At 46.0% G+C, this 16,117-nt stretch overlaps 1 protein-coding gene across 7 annotated transcripts in view; it reads left to right on the forward strand.

The window, feature by feature from the left end:
- The window catches only part of ASB3 (ankyrin repeat and SOCS box containing 3), a 471,022-nt gene that overhangs the window by 356,375 nt on the left and 98,530 nt on the right, over positions 1-16,117 (forward strand). For 6 of the 7 annotated variants that reach the window (XM_078649594.1, XM_078649598.1, XM_078649595.1 and 3 more), the window contains one exon: positions 15,734-15,985. The exons of the other annotated variant lie outside the window; for it this stretch is intronic. In XM_078649594.1, the coding sequence (XP_078505720.1) occupies positions 15,734-15,985 (252 nt within the window). The remainder of the gene's footprint in view (positions 1-15,733; positions 15,986-16,117) is intronic. 7 annotated transcript variants of the gene reach the window in all.

Here is a 16,117-nt window from a genome sequence, read left to right on the forward strand (position 1 = left end):
CTCAGTAAGATTACATTGTCTGCGTAAGCAAGGTGTGAAAGGGCTAGTGGACCCAAATGCGGTGGGTGGGAGTTGATCTTGTTGTGCTTGTCTGACAGGACTGACATAAATAGATTAAATAGATGTGGGGCTTGCACACATCCCTGTTTCAATCCCTTGTTTGTGTGCAGTTTTCTCGAAACTCTAGAACCGTCACCAAGTTTTACTCTCACCCATGTTTCAGAGTACAATAACATTAGCCCCCTTAAAATTCTGTGAGGTGTATTCCAGGCCCGGAGTTTAGTCCACAGAAGTTGTTGATCTGAAGAAAATAGAAACCTTATCAGGGGGTCTCACTGATACTTGGTCCTTTTAAACCAACAAATTGGCACAGAAGCTGAAATATAAAAGTAACATCTTTAATTTCCTCAAATGAGGGAGACTGCGTCACACAGAATCCTTAGCAAATGAATGAGGCAGTCTAAGGAGTACAGAAAACTGGGGCCATATATATGCTTAGGGTTACATAGTCAGCATAAGACCAAGTGGCAGTCCTGGCTCATGTAAGCATGCAAAATGCCCAATAAGGGCATGCAAAATCTGCTTGCTCAACTAAGTGGGAGGAGAGTTACTTCTCCATACAGCAGCAAAAATAGCCTGACATTTATACAAGAGAAGCAGGTGCATTCTACTAGCTAGGCCCTTCTGAGCATGTGCAAGGCTCTGAAGAGGGAAACAGCACATGGCGAGCACATGGCTACCTAAAAGTGGCTGCCAAAATACAAAATGGCTTTCAGCTCATACTAACAAATCCCTCCAATCTTTAACAGATACCCACTGTCAAATGCAGCTTTTAGATCAATGAAATAGACGTGCAGGCTCTGATGTTTTGCTTGCATTTCTCTGCTATTAGAGGGATTGATAAGATGTTAGAAATGGTTCTATCTCCTCCTTTGTATATAGGTGTAATAATTGATCCTTGCCAGCTGACTGGTATTTGGTTTTGGGACTTAACTTCGGCGTACAGCGTTGCCAGACGGTTACTCCAGAAATCTGTGTTGTGTTTAAAGATGGCTTGTGAGATGCCGTTAGGACCAGGAGCTCCGTCTCCTTTACTTTTGTTTATTATATTTGTTATTTCCTCCACTGAGTAGTGGGAACCGTATGTTTTAGGTATCCCTTGACGGTCAACTTCTTCGTTCCTGGTTATTTTATGTTATTGACGTTTGCCTGATTCTGATAGATGTCAATTACTTGAGGGATCAGGTGGCTGCTGAGTCAGTTGTGGAGTGTCAATATTCTCTTCAAATGTCTGTGTTATATAAATAGCCCAATCCTGTTCCTGCACATTAGATGTTAAGGCGTTCCCTGGCCTGTTCAGATAGTTTATCGTTTTCCAAAATTTGTTTGAAATAGGGTGCCTTACACTCTATAGTGATTTGGGCCAAAAACTCTCCTTGCTTGTTCTTTTATTTTTCCCATAGTTTCTTTTTGTAGAGTTTCCGCTGTAGCCAAAATGCTTCCTATGTAAGGCCGTTGTTGTTAGCTGAATGTAGTTTCCTGTATGTTCTTTTTAGGTAACTTTTTAATTTCTGAGATTCGCTTGTTAAAACATTAAAAGGTTTATGTCTTATGGCTTTAATTTGGGATTTTGTCATTACTGATGTTAATTTACTCAAAAAATGGACCAGGCTTGCATCCTGTTGGAACTCTCTAATACCGAAACCGTAAGTAGATCTTCAGATGTTGTAAACCACTCCAATTTAGTTTCATTTGTCCACTTGAGACATTTTAAATGTATCGTGTTCAATTTACCTTCTGGTACCGTAACAGTTTGAAATTTAGACAGATTAAGGTTGAATTCAATGAGATGGAACGAATGATCGCTCAGTGTGGTGTATTCTATGTAGAAGTGCGCAAAAGAAGACAATAAGGGGAGTGTGATGACCGTGAAATCAAGTATCGATTGAGACCCTGGACCATGGTAAGTATTTTTCGGCAGGTTATCTTCTACGATCTAAAATTCATCACACGCTTGCCGTGGTATTCCAGTGCTTTTACTAGATGTTGACCAATGTATTCTGGACGAGTCATCCTAGTTTGGAATTGTTGCTTTACACTCCAGCAACTGCTGTCCATTGACAGTATTTTGACTTCGTCTGGAAGGTAAATTAAATTAGATTTAAAGTGCGGTATTGTCTTTTTGTGTTTTTTGAGCCGTTGGTTACGTGCAATAATTGATCAATAGAACTGCTCTCTTCATGTCCAGGTGCTGGTCCGTAAGTTTGAGTTGAATGTTGGGGTCTTGAGATTTTAACTGTTCTGATGTAATGTTTAGTGCTGTGGATATGTAAATTGCCAAACCACCTTCTGCACGACCATATTGTTTACATTTTTCTTCCACTACTGTAAAGTGACCAAAACCGACTAGAGGGAGATCTTCCAAAGCTCATGTCTCTTGTAGGGCTAATATGTCGAAAGTGGCCCACTCATGAAGAGGGAGGCCTTTTTCAAGCAGTTCTTTTGCTCCCGCTATATTCCATGATAACTTGTGGATAGTTCCTTCCTGAGAATTGCCCGCTTTATCTTTCCTTTATCAATCGCTCTTCTTGGTGTTAAGAGTGCTTGGGAGCCAGTTCCATTGGTTTGGATTTGGATCAGTTTGTACTTGCAGGTCTTTACTAGATCTTATCAGTTCAGTGCTATGTCTTCCTTTGACGTTCTGTAAGATTGAATAAACCAGTTTTGTTTCCATTGTTTGATTTGGCTCTTGTTTGATTTGATACTTTTGGTTTTCATTCAGAGGACAAGGATAGCAAGGTACAGCTGGTGTAGATATTTTTATGCCCCAGGCTTCAAATTGGTCCGAGCCGTTTAAAATTAGCTGAGCTATCTCTGCAGTGTGCCATGTGGTCAATGTTTGCTCTTTGGATTTTTTCTGTCCCACTGAAAGAAATTGTACTGCCAGGAGGTCGGCCGTTTGTATGTGTTTTAAATCCCGAATTTCACCCGTAAATTTTAGTATGTTGCTTCTATTCAGAATGTCATGCCTACCTTGCGATTCGCATTCAGGCGTCCATGTTATCTGTTGCTATACATGGTTGTTCCTTAGTGCCCTTGATGTTTCTATATGATTGTAATCCTCCAAGTTTTTTTTTTTTCAGATTTTGAATATGAAACCTAACTTGCCCTTGTGGCGACCGGCTGACATGTCTTACTTTGTGTGGCAAAGTGTATTTGTTGGATGCTTCCGGCTGTTGCAGTCCATTGTGATCTTTGATTTCCTACTGCTCAAGGTGGAGTATTGCATCAGTGCTGCCTAAGCATTGTTTTGCTTTCGAAGTTGGGTTTGAGCTGTTGATGATTTTGAGACTTTCTGTTCTTAATTGCAACTGATTTTGAGCGCTAGCCAGTGTTTGTAAATTGAATGTCGTTGGGCTTTTTTCTTTCTTGTTTTCCACTCTACCTGCTCCCTTCTTAGCTTCTTGTACAATTGGACTAGCTGGGCCAACTTTCTTATGTATTTCAGTTTCCTCACGAGGGTCCAAATCTTCAGTGGAAGTAAAGTCACTGTTATGTATTTTAGCGGCCACTGACTTGTCTGTATTCTTGCCTGCAGGCCCTCTGTTTTGGATGCTGATGTTAGGAAGTAGGTTATCTGATATAGGTGGAGTGGAAAGCTCTTTTGAGATTTTTCCTTCGCGAGATGTAGTGAAAATGGGGTACACTCTGGTAGAATGATGTTTCACCTGTTCCAGGTTTTTTTCCTGGCTTTCCTTTCCCGCTTTTTTTGTCTTCTAGAGTGAATATGTGTCTTAGGCTTTCCTGAGTTGACCTTCTGTGTCGCCATTAGTTCAGCCTTTGGGGATTCTGCCATTTCTGTGGATGGTAACTGGGTACCATCTTTAAGTTCCAAAGTGGTGTCTCAAACTACCAGTGATGCTATGCTATGCTAAGGGCATTTATAATGCGCGCAGCTGCTCCAACAAAGGAGCGTCCCGGCGCAGAACAAGATAGAGCACAGCAACACTAAAAGCAAAACCGCAGGGGGGATAACTGGAGGGAGAAAAATTTAAAACAGAAGAGTTTTTATGGCTTTATGAAACAACATAAGGTCCTCCAGCAGGCGGACCTCAACCGGTAAAGAGTTCCAGATGGCCGCAGCCCTCACTCGAAAAGAACGACCCCCGGCCCGGCAAAGTTTGAACCGGGGAACCACGGCGAGAGCCTGGCCAGCGGATCTGAGAGAACGTGACAGGACATAGGGAAACAAAAGGTTGGTGACAATCTGGGGGGCAGAGCCTTTCAAGATTTTAAAGGCCAGATATAACACCTTAAAGTGAATTCTCATCTTCACCGGCAGCCAATGCAAGGAGCGTAGAGTGTTAGAGACGGGGCAAAACCTGGGCAAGCCAACTATCACTCTGGCTGCAGCATTTTGGACGCGCTGCAGGCGGGTGATATCAGCCTGATTGGCCCCGACCAGGAGGGAACTGGCATAGTCAAGCCGGGACAACACCGTCGCCTGAATCACCAGCTGCCTGGTCGGGGCATCAAAAAATTTGAGGACAGGTCTTAGTCCCCGAAGGACACCAAAACAGCAGGCCGCAGTTCTCTTCGTGTGGCCAGCAAAATTAAGGGGGGGGTCCAGCCAAACTCCCAGGTTTCTCACTTCCGCGACCGGAGTTGGAAGTGGCCCCAATTCAGGAGGCCACCACCTGTCCCCCCAAAGCTCCGCTCTCTTACCAACAATCATGATTTCAGTTTTCTTTGCGTTAAGTTGGAGACAGTTGGCCGTCATCCAACTGGCCTCTGCCCTCAGTCCACTCTGAAACCTAGGGGCATCCCGTTCCGCATCCCCACTGATAGTAACCGCTAGCTGAGTATCGTCGGCATTTGAGACCATAGTCATGCCCCACTGCTTAACGACCTCAGCCAGCGGTCTCACGTATAGATTAAATAACGTGGGACTCAGCGAGGATCCCTGCGGAACCCCCATGGCCAGAGAATGGAATGTGGACTGATGAGGAGGGATGGCCACGCAAAAGGAGCGATTGTCGAGAAAGGAGCGGAACCACTGCAGAGCAAGCCCACCAATGCCAATCTCCTCTAGGCGGTGTAGCAAAATGCGGTGAGAGACAGTGTCAAAGGTGGTGCTGAGATCTAAAAGTACAAGCGCCGCCGTCTGACCGTTATCCAACACCATACGCAAGTGCTCCACCATGGCGAGGAGGGCTGTTTCCGTGCTGTGACCAGCACGGAAACCATTCTGCTTGGGGTCCAGGACCTTGGCCCGAGTGAGATGTTCAGAAAGGGGCAAGTTAACGTGAGCCTCCGCAACCTTCGCCGGCCAAGGAAGCAATGAAATAGGGCGGTAGTTCTCAGGTTTTAATGGGTCCAACGAAGGCTTCTTCAGGATCGGGGAGACCACCGCCTGCTTCCATTTGGTTGGGACTAGGCCCGAAGCCAGCGAAAGGTTGATCAGGGAACACACCGTAGAGCGTCCCAAGAAAGACTGGTCTCTGAAAAGGACAGGTTTTAAGGGATCCGAAGGAGAACCTGATTTAATTTGCTGGGCCAATTTGTTAAACCCCTCAGATGATAGTGGGGGAAGAGAACGCATGATGGTAAGGTCTTGAATGCAATCAAGAGCTCCCGGTGCTGGCCCAATGCTAGGGAAGGTCTGGTAAATAGCCTGGACCTTCTCTAGAAAAAAAGATGCCAGGGCCTCGCAATGGGAAGTGGTACAGACTGCCGAAGAAGAGGTCCGTTTCGCCAAGAGGTCTTTAAGTACTTTAAAGATGGTTTTGGACGGGTTCGGGCTGTTGCGGAATTCCAAGGAATAGAACGCCGCGCGAGCTCGACAGATAGCTCGATGATAGAGCTTAACGGAGGCCAGGTATGCAGCCTTCTTATCGATCTCATAGGCCTTCCGCCATGCTCTTTCCGCCCGTCTGCAAGTACCCTTCAAAGCGCGTAAGGCACCATCATACCAGGGACTCGACTCTCTAGAGCTCAACTTGCTCAAGGTAATGGGAATCAGAGAGTCAAGCGCCCTGGTAATCCACCGGCAGAACTGGTCATAGCCCATTTCCACATTATCTAGAGGGCCTAACAGCTCCTCCACCAGAATACGGTGCAGATCCTCCAGCCTGAGTTTGTTCCAGTGCCGCCTGGGCACCAGTCTGGCAGGTGGAACAGACGGGGTTTCAGGCAGAGGATACCGAATGGACACAAGAAAGTGATCCGTCCACCCTAATGGGGAGATAGTCAAGATGTTAGCCTCAGCTAGATTCGTAAAGAAGGGATCCAGGATGTGACCCCCTACATGAGTGGGCTGTGATACCCGTTGAATTAGCTGAAGGGCCTCTAGGTCAGCTAAGATGCTGCTAACGGCCGAGATGTTATGGTTATCGAAGTGAAGATTCAGATCTCCCAGGATGGAAAAGTTGGCGCAGCCCATAGCCAACGCGCCAACAGCGTCTGGGAAAACTTCTCTGAACTTCACTTCGCTACCCGGAGGTCGATAGACAACCATCCCAGAGAACGAAAACTGGGGGCTGATTGAGATCTTAAAAGAGGCACTTTCACAGCCAGCGATGGTAAGACCATTCCAATTACAGGTGAAACAGGACCTAACTATAAGGGCGATGCCGCCACCTCTCGTAGGCCGGTTAAGAGTATAGATGGAATACTCAGGTGGACAGGCCAGATTGACAATGGCCACATCCGCCTCCTGAAGCCACGTTTCCGTGATGGCAAATATATCGGGGGACTCGTCCCTAATAAGGTCATAAATGGCTTGATGGTGCTTCACCAAGGACCTGGTATTTAGACTCCACACCCGTAGCGTACGCGTGGAGCATTGACTCCGGGGGGCAGAAGTATCATCCCTCTGGCGAACGGGCACAGGGGAATCCAGCACCCATCTCTTGCAGGCGCAATGGTAGGGGCCGCATAGAGGATGAATTGGTGCCAGATGACATTTCGGAATGGTCCGCCCAATAGCCCAGAGTGTCTCTCTAGAATAGGTAGGCATCACTATGCCAATGGAAGGGCCTGGCCGAAGAAAGAGAGGCCCGCTGCGCCCGAGGACGGGCGCAAACGGGCAGGACTCTGGCAAGACTCAGGCTATGCGAGGGCGCCCCCGCTGCGCGATCCCGCTGCGCTAGGGGAGGAGCTTTAAATAGCTGTCCCTCGCTGGCACCTGCGCAGTAGAGCGCACGCCGGTACTGGCGCCTGACCAGCACCCACATCACTCCAAGATGACGGAAGTAAGAGCGTCCCACCCCAGGAACCGGACCCGCTCAAGTAGCGGTGCTCAGCCGATTATGGCGTGAGTAAAGTGGGCAGTAAAAACAGGGGAAAGTAACCCAAATATAAATCAAATAAGAAACAGGTATTTTTAAAATCAATTACAGCGGTGAAAGCGCGTAGCGCTACAGCGGCAGCACGCTACCTTGTCAGGCCGAGCAATGCTGGGACTCGCCCTAAATAGCTGTCCCTCGCTGGCACCTGCGCAGTAGAGCGCACGCCGGTACTGGCGCCTGACCAGCACCCACACCACTCCAAGATGGCGGAAGTAAGAGCGTCACACCCCAGGAACCGGACCCGCTCAAGTAGCGGTGCTCAGCCGATTATGGTGTGAGTAAAGTGGGTAGTAAAAACAGGGGAAAGTAACCCAAATATAAATCAAATAAGAAACAGGTATTTTTAAAATCAATTACAGCGGTGAAAGCGCGTAGCGCTACAGCGGCAGCACGCTACCTTGTCAGCAGTTGATCGTTGCTGCTTTGCAGTTGAGCCCCATTGTTCTTTATCTGTACTGTCAAAGTGAGACTTGGGGGTGATGTGGCATTTGCTGAAATTAGGAATCTGGTCCATTAATGCTGGTAAGAAGATCAGATTGTCAAGTATTGGACAACAAGCACAGGGAGATTCCTGCGGAGAGAATATGGATTGCGCTCCTGTTATAAGAGTAGTTAATTTATCCAATTTCGTATTGATCCCCGAGATGTACAATGCAATGATGTTCATTAGATCTATTTGGATGTCAAGTTTATCTGACTGCGTTATAGGAGTGTCTGTTGATGCTTGAAGTGCATGCAACAGTCGGGCGAAAAGTTCCAGTTGGTTATTTGGATTTCTAAGTATGTCTCCTGTCCCAGTATGTGAATTGTGATCAGTTATAATAATATTTTACTTAAGTTTGGGTGATAAGTTTGTTTCGAAGTCTCTATTTTTGGGATTTTGTGTAGCCTCCAGTAGTTGTCTGGTTAGTTTGTCCGAGTTATCTTTAGTCAGACTTATTTTGTTCACTTGTCCGTTATTTTGACTCACGTTAGAATGGTGATCTTCCCTTTCTTCCCTTTCTAGGGCCTTGTAAATTACCTCTTGATTGATTTGTTTGGGATAAGGATCATGCGAGCTATCCATGTTTGTTGGTGACATACTTGAGTTTAACCTTGAGAGATCAAAATCTTCCACCCTGATTGAGTGGCTTGCAAAATGGAAGTATGACCTTGCCCTATGTCCTGAACAAGTGCGCCCATCGAAGTGGATTGGACTTGGTTCTCTTGCCTTGTATCTGGATTTACGGATGTGCTTTCACCATCGTTTTTAGAAAAACCCGACGACGAGCCTTGGGTAACCCTCACGTGGTTCTCTGCTTTGTTGTTTTCAGCACCTGCAGCATGCACAAGTGCTGTCGTTGTAAAGGTGTGTTGCAGTGGGCACCCGTTTGCTACGTTTTTCCTATCTTGGTTTTCCAATCGATAACTCGATACGCAAGGGGCTTGGTCCACAGTTTATGGTTGGTTTGTTGGCCCTGAAGCGTTTGTGGGAGGTTTCTCCTCCAGTTTTGTGGCCGGCCAATGGCCGATTCTTAGGGGGGCCAATGGCATCAGAAGACCTGGTGTCTCTCATGTTATTGCATAGATGGTTACCCAGGGTCCTTAAGGAAATGAAATCTCGAATTTTGGTTCTCTTTTGTATTTATGGCCGCTTTCCCAAACATAGTACTTATTGGGGAGATTAATGGGCTCCTTAGTGTTTGACTTGATTTGTTTGTGTTTACTATTTTCCCCATTTTCTGCCTTGTTTTAGTTACTCGCCTTTGGGTGTTTGTTTTCTTTCCCGGGGTCTTCCTGACTCTGATAGATCGCGTGTTTATTTAATTATTTCCCCTCCCCCTTTTTTTCCTTTTGTATAAGTGAATTGTAAGCTCGAAGTTGATTGGGTGAATTTCCTCTCGTTGAGAGTCACTGGAGACTGATGAGCGACCAATGGGAGGACCACAGGGAGCTAAACTGGATGCAGGTTTTGTGAGGTTTAGTATGGGCTATCGCTGTAATACAAAGCGCTTTGCAGAAATACGGCTCACCTCTGGTTCGGCAGAGTCTGCTGCTGTCTCACACTATGTTCTTTCCACTTGGTTTTCTCCCTGGTGCCGTTCGTCAGGGCTCCTCCCTGCTCCTAGGCAATTGAAGCAGGAAAAACCCCAGCTGGGTGTACAGGCGGGTGAGTTGGTACTTCGCAACCACTTCAAACCCACCCCGTCACCAACTCACTTGTCTGCTAATTTGCCGCCTCTGCAGCCCGTATGACCACCCTAGAACACTGGCAGCTGCCTGGCCTAACTTTGTGTGCAGAATTGTGCCCCCCGTGGACAGATGACCAACGTTGCACCGTGAACCCTGCTATTCCTGGCTTGATTGCCTTAGCCTACCTCTGCTCAGGTGCGTGAGACGCGGTGTGGTGAAGTGCTGTGCGTAGGAGTGTAGGGGGTAAAGCAGACCTCTCCGTAGTGCAAGCTGCACTGGCCTAGCGCCTACCGCCACCTCGAGTACGGGAGGAACCGGGGCACTAGGCTGTCACCCTCCAATGCAACTGTTCTCTACTCACTGATTGACTTGCCCCCATCTCCGTTTCTGTACTCATGGATACGGAGGTCGTGGGATACGGGGCTCGTGAGTACGGAAGTTGGCAGCTCAGCACAGCTTCCGCGGTTCCGTAGCTCCCACTCAGTAGTTCCGGTTCAGCGATCAAGTTCTGATTCCAATCAGCAATGCAATGACCATAGAGTTATATAAGAAAACACCCAACATGGAAAATACCATCAAAACCCTTTATATCCTTGACTGCCCTTTCTTGGGAATGACTTAAAGTCTTAGAATATGGTACATGGTAGAAGAATCCAAGGCCATGCATTTATCTACGTACATTTGTTCCTTGAATGTGAAGTGAAGGCACTCTGTATTATCTTTGTCCATCAATGCCTCTTCTAATTTTCGTTTACAGTTGGGCTATACCCTGTCAAAGTAGGTGTACCTCACAATGCATTATTTTGGGTGAAGGCTGGGTAAAGGCTGTGGTTTTCCAGAAATGCCCCGTAACTGTAGGACAAGTTATGAGTTAAGCAGTATTTCCCTTGTTCCTTCTTTGCTACAACATCCAAAGACGATGATATCAGCTTGCCAAAGGGGGGCATACAACGGATCACGAACCACCCTAGCAATAACTTTGTTTGTATTTTTCCCTTGGCCACGAGCAAGTAGAGGTTGCAGACATTTAGGAGATGACTCTGAAAGGAATGCAATATCCATTCAAGAATCGATGATTAAGTGTATTTGCTTCTTATGCTTGATAGTATTCGCTCAGCAAAGGTGCAGTTTAATGGGGTGCCTAGCTTCTAACGAAATGGATTCTTGGTGTTTTGCACACTGCGCCTCCACATTTCTGCGTTTCCTAAGACACTTAACTTCTGGATTTCCTTGCATCCCACTAAATGATTTTAAGTTCTAAACCTGCATGGAGACACTTTGGAGCAGGGCGAACTGTGAACAGGTGAGATTCCTATTTCTCAGTTCTACAGGTAGGTAAAAGAATGCCCCAAATTAGCCACAACAAGTCTCACATGGGATTATGCATAGGAAGGATGCACACCTTTGTGAATAGAAGATGGCGCAGCGCTACTTGATCATGTGTAGTTATCCTGAGTAGTGCTGGTATTAGATGAGCTGATAGCTGTTAAGTGCCTCCACCCTGTCGGGGTTTGTGTAATGCAGAAGGTACAGAGAGATCCATAGCTGCGTTAGCACCAGCTATAGCAGCTACAACCTTTTCCTTGACTGTTTTGTCAGACTTAAGGTAGGAAGTCACATGTCCCACTTGCTGTGTTCATTGCATCCAAGACCTGGAACGAGCTATCAGCAGACATCAGACGCACCCCCTCCCTGAACACCTTTAGGAAGACACTCAAGACCTGGCTCTTTGTCTGAACAGATCTGCGGACCCTCCGCCCCCCATCCCTCACGGGTGAGTAGCGCGCTTACAATTCCCTGATTGATTGATTGATGACATTTATGTAGATGCTTAAAATAAAACAGCAGTTATCTCAACTCAATTGTTAAACCTTCATTGTTCTTGAATGCTTTCGAATGGCACACAAATCCTTCACAAACTGAATGTGCAGAAGTTCCTTGAAGCTCCTCAATTTTTATTTGACTCCTAAAAAAGGTTTTTGGTTTCAGATTTTGCGACTTATTCTATCTCATGTATAGCAATCCTAATCGGACAAAGTGAACCCAAATCTCCTTTCTACCATGCATAGTCTCCTGTATTGTACAATACTACACCGTCAATGGGATGTTGGTTTCACAGTTAGAGTCAAGGTTGGGTCCGGGACATAGAAGCATTGTACGCTCAACTGAATGTCACTTACTAGTAAGCTACTTGTGTTTTCTCTAAAATATTAAGGGAAACACCAGCAAGCATTCCTCCCATTACTTCTTGTGTGTTTGCTGTAATGCTTTACGTGGTTAAGGGTATACTTAGGTGTGGGTCCCTTGTTCTCTTTAACACAGGATCCAAGCTATATCTCACTGAGAAGACCTAATAAGGGCAAAACTGATCTAGGTTTGTTAGTGTTCTCTTCTGGAGAGGGTTTCACCTTGCAGTTGAATATGGTAAGTGCAGGACTGATTTGCATGAGGCGGGGCTCTGCCTTGCGTGGCACGGTGAGCAAAAACAATGGGCTGGATTGCAATCCCAAGAGATTGACAGTAGTTTAGAATATTTGCTTGCATTCCTCCTATATAGTGGTGTGCAAAATTTGCGTAATTTTTTAAATGTAAATATGCAAAATGTTGAGGAAATTTCACAATATTTTCTGAAATGAAAATTTGTCCTTTAGCTTAGCGTTATATTTTAGTGTGACATGCGTCTTTTTTTTTTTTTTGCAGAGTTTTATATAGCTCGAACTAGACCCGAACCGAATGGGGTATCAGAGCGCTTTACATAGCACCAGTTAAGTTACATGAGGACACGCATTCATTTTTTAGGTCGAGCCTGGAATTCGCATCCGAAGGATGCGTCCAGGTGGAGACTTATAGCTAGCTGACTCGGGGGAATGAAGGACAAGGAACTGCCACGCGCTTCTCTTCGGCTGGATTGCACTGCGTGCACGCGCACCCACATTCACGCATGCGCACATCACAGCCACATGCATACACAGCCACACGCATACACAGGCACACACATACACAGGCACACACACACACCCCCCCGTCGCCGCCGCACCTACACACACACTAGCGCACCTACACGCACACACAGAGACCCCCCCACACACACACCAGTGCACCTACACACACGCACGCACACATACAAAGACCCGCCGCCGCCGCCATCGCACACATACACACACACAAGCGCACCCCCCTCCTGCCTAGAACTAAGCCCCACTTACCGCCATTCGGGACTTCGGTAGCCGGGGCTCTCCCTCGGGCATGGGAGCCCCGCTCTCAGGTACTCCGTGGGCGCGTGCGCGGGACTTCAAAAGACGGAAGTCCCGCCCAAAGGAAGTGGCTCCACGTCTCCTCCGTGTTTGCCTGTCTTCCTGCCTCGTTCACCAGGGCAGAGATTTATTTCAAAGGGCTTCCTTGCATGAAACTTTGGGGGTGTTGGTAATCACAACATTTTTCATCCGCAGTTTGCTTTTAGTTTTATGAGATTCCCTTACCTGCAGTTTAGCTTTTTTTTTTTTGTGCGGATGGCTTCAGCGAGCGGACAATGGGAATTTCCAAGCTGCGGCTGCCACATTCTTGGCGTGACGACTAAGGACATGGGGCTGCCGTGCTGAGTGAGGTGGGGCAGGTAATATACGGCTATTTTATCAGTGGTGGGAACGCGGGGGGGTGCATGGAGGTCCGGGCGGGAGGAGGGAGAGGGTTTCCTTGAGCGCGCGTCACTGCGCACATGACAGGCCCCGGTGACCTGCAGAGGGTGGCCGCTGGCGCTGCAGAGGGTACCGGGGTGGCACTGGGGCGCCGTGGCTTCTGTCACGGCTCACGTGCGTGCCTTCATTCATGCTTGCCTCTGCAGACCGCGGTGTGCTTGTCCAGCAGACGCATGTTCGTTGCCTCAGGTGACAGGCGACATTGACTGAATCAGGTACAAAATGTCACTCAAGTGTAGAATTCTGCATTTTACAACGATACAAGTGATGACGGATAAATGCATTGTTTTGTTGCTTTATTGTTGTTATTATCATCATCATTATTGTTATATTGTTTGCACAGGGTGTGATCATGAAAAAGATAAATGCAAGAAATGTGCACGCCTAAATTTATGAGAGCTTTTTAATTGCTTATCTAAAGTTTGTTTATCGGATATGGGGTTTTCCACAAAAAAGCAATTATTCAGCTATTTCTAGGTCTGGGTAGATGCTTGATGCCTTCGTTTAGATGGTCAGTCCTATGTCACACCATAATTTGAGTGCAGTGTATATTGTTTCACAACACTGGGATCCCCTCTTACACTGTGCTGGGTATGCAGGGTTCCATATTCGCCCAGAGGTGCTTACCGGGCTTGGTATAGAAGCGTTAAATGTGGCACGTGTAGTAGCAGCGACAGAAGGGTATGATAAAAATAGTAGCTCAATTTCTGTCTCTCTCACACACACACTTAAAATATGATATGGAGCGGCTTAGCTTTCCTTTGCTTTAGAGATCTACATTCCTTTCTGAAGATGACCACTTCATAAGCTCTCCTGCTTGGAAGCCAACGGCAGAACTTCCAGCTCACAGGGTGCCATCATGTGTTACACAATATCAGCTCCCTTCATACGGTCATCTGCTGAGAAGCTGATATCACATGGTACGCACACAATGAGCAGGGATCCCCTGCAGAGAGCAGGCTTTCACCTCATTGTGTGGCGTTTGGTCAGCCACAGTCCATTCTGGGGTGTAAAACCTCCCCAGGACATGGGTGGCTTTTTTAGGTCAAACCTGGGCAGCACATGCGCTGCGAGGAATGCTGTATTGAAGTATGGTTTTGAAGCCCCACCCACTCTCCGCCCATATTTGTTATTGGCTTGTGCCATTGTCCTTCCTAAATGCTGGCTTCTGATTGGTTAATAGGCTTCTTAGTCCCTCCTTAGTACCGCCTTGTCTTCATTTGTAACCTCCCAAGACGACTGGCCCTTTTACTTCGTTTATTACATGGCATGTCTTATTTAGTCTTTAAGCACTTTTTCTTTAATGAGTTTTACCTACTGCTGGCACGACACGCTTTCCTCCAACATTCAGGGCGCCATGCAGGCTTGCACTTTCCAAGCATCCCGTCATGTTCCCAGCAGCCCGTGGCGGTCGAGGTCTCACATTTACAAGAGTTTGAGCTTTTGACATTGTAAATGACAATGCCTTTTATTTAGGTGTTAATTATCAAAACAGATAAATAAAGGGCATTGTCATTTACAATGCCAATAGCTTAAACTCTCACGAATGCGAGACCTATTGCATTGCAAATGCTTGTTTTGTTAGGCACTGGGAGATTAAGTGATTTGCCCAGAATCACAGGAGGTTTTGGCGTCGTTACCGAGACTCGAACCCAGATCCCCAGGTCCGAGGTCGAGCGCACTAGCCGTTAGGCCAACTCCTCTTTCATGTCAATTTCGTAATTAAAAAAGAGTGTGAACATTACAAGTGGCATGAGCAGCAGCTGCTCACGTTCTGGCTGTTTGTGTTATTTCTGTACACTGGCTGTTAATTTTGCAGCATATTACACGTAAATGCCCAATGTGGCTTGATGGCGTAATTTCAGGAATTTTGTTTCGAAGCATACATGCAATTCTTGAAATTTCCCAGGTGTAATGTAAGATCACCGAGTCTACTTCTACACCTTTTGTGGGCTTGATGCTTTGAAATACTCCCATGAGTTTGAAGGAAATATGGTTAGACATATGAGTAATTACAAAGAATATCAGCCATCACCGATAGTGTTTTCCCAGCTCCCTCTGCCCCATCATATTTTGATGAGATTCTTTTCTTCTTAAATTATGAAAATTATATTTCTGAATGCTATTTCTCACCAGCTAGACCCATGCCATATACATATTTTTTTCCTACTTAAGTACAAATTCCTCCCTGATGTTGCCCTTTTATTGATAGTTTAACAACCCTTCTTTTTCCAGCAGACACACCTCATCTCCACTTTTTCAACTACCCGAGCTGTGCAATTTGACAGTGTTAATAACTTTCGAGCTCTAGCTGCATTATTTTCACACTTATAATAAAGAAGGCTGCAGACCAATAAGAAGAATTACTATGTTTAGTACTTATATGCTTTCTGTTGTCAGTTTCTTGATCCTCTGCGCTACTTAAATTTTATGAACATTATGCTTGAGCGTGCATATACCCAGAAAGTTATTTGTGTTGTGCTTTCTATGAAATTATTGTGTTATTTCTTCTTATAGGAACTTTGGAACAGTTCCCATACTTCTCAGATATGGGGCTAATCTGATGGGAATGCACTTGGGACAGTGCTTGAACCATGAGAAATTTTCACTTTTTCGACTTTTTTTGGAGCATGGTTGTTCATTACCATCTAAAAAAGATGAACAAGATTTCAGGAATCATGCAGCCAAGGTACAGCAGCACTACAAAGAATGGCTCCCCTACCTTCTACTGGCTGGATTTAATCCACTGAATTTCCTGCATAAGTTTTGGTAATTTCTATATCTTTCCAAATGTTAACATTCTGTGGTATAAACCCAAATGTATGTGAAATGAGAAAGTCAAATTCAAATTTGATCACAGTGCCATGATAAAAATAGTTGTTTGCATTTTGAGTACATGCC

Source organism: Lissotriton helveticus, chromosome 6, assembly GCF_964261635.1.
Source record: "Lissotriton helveticus chromosome 6, aLisHel1.1, whole genome shotgun sequence".
Lineage (NCBI taxonomy): Eukaryota > Metazoa > Chordata > Amphibia > Caudata > Salamandridae > Lissotriton > Lissotriton helveticus.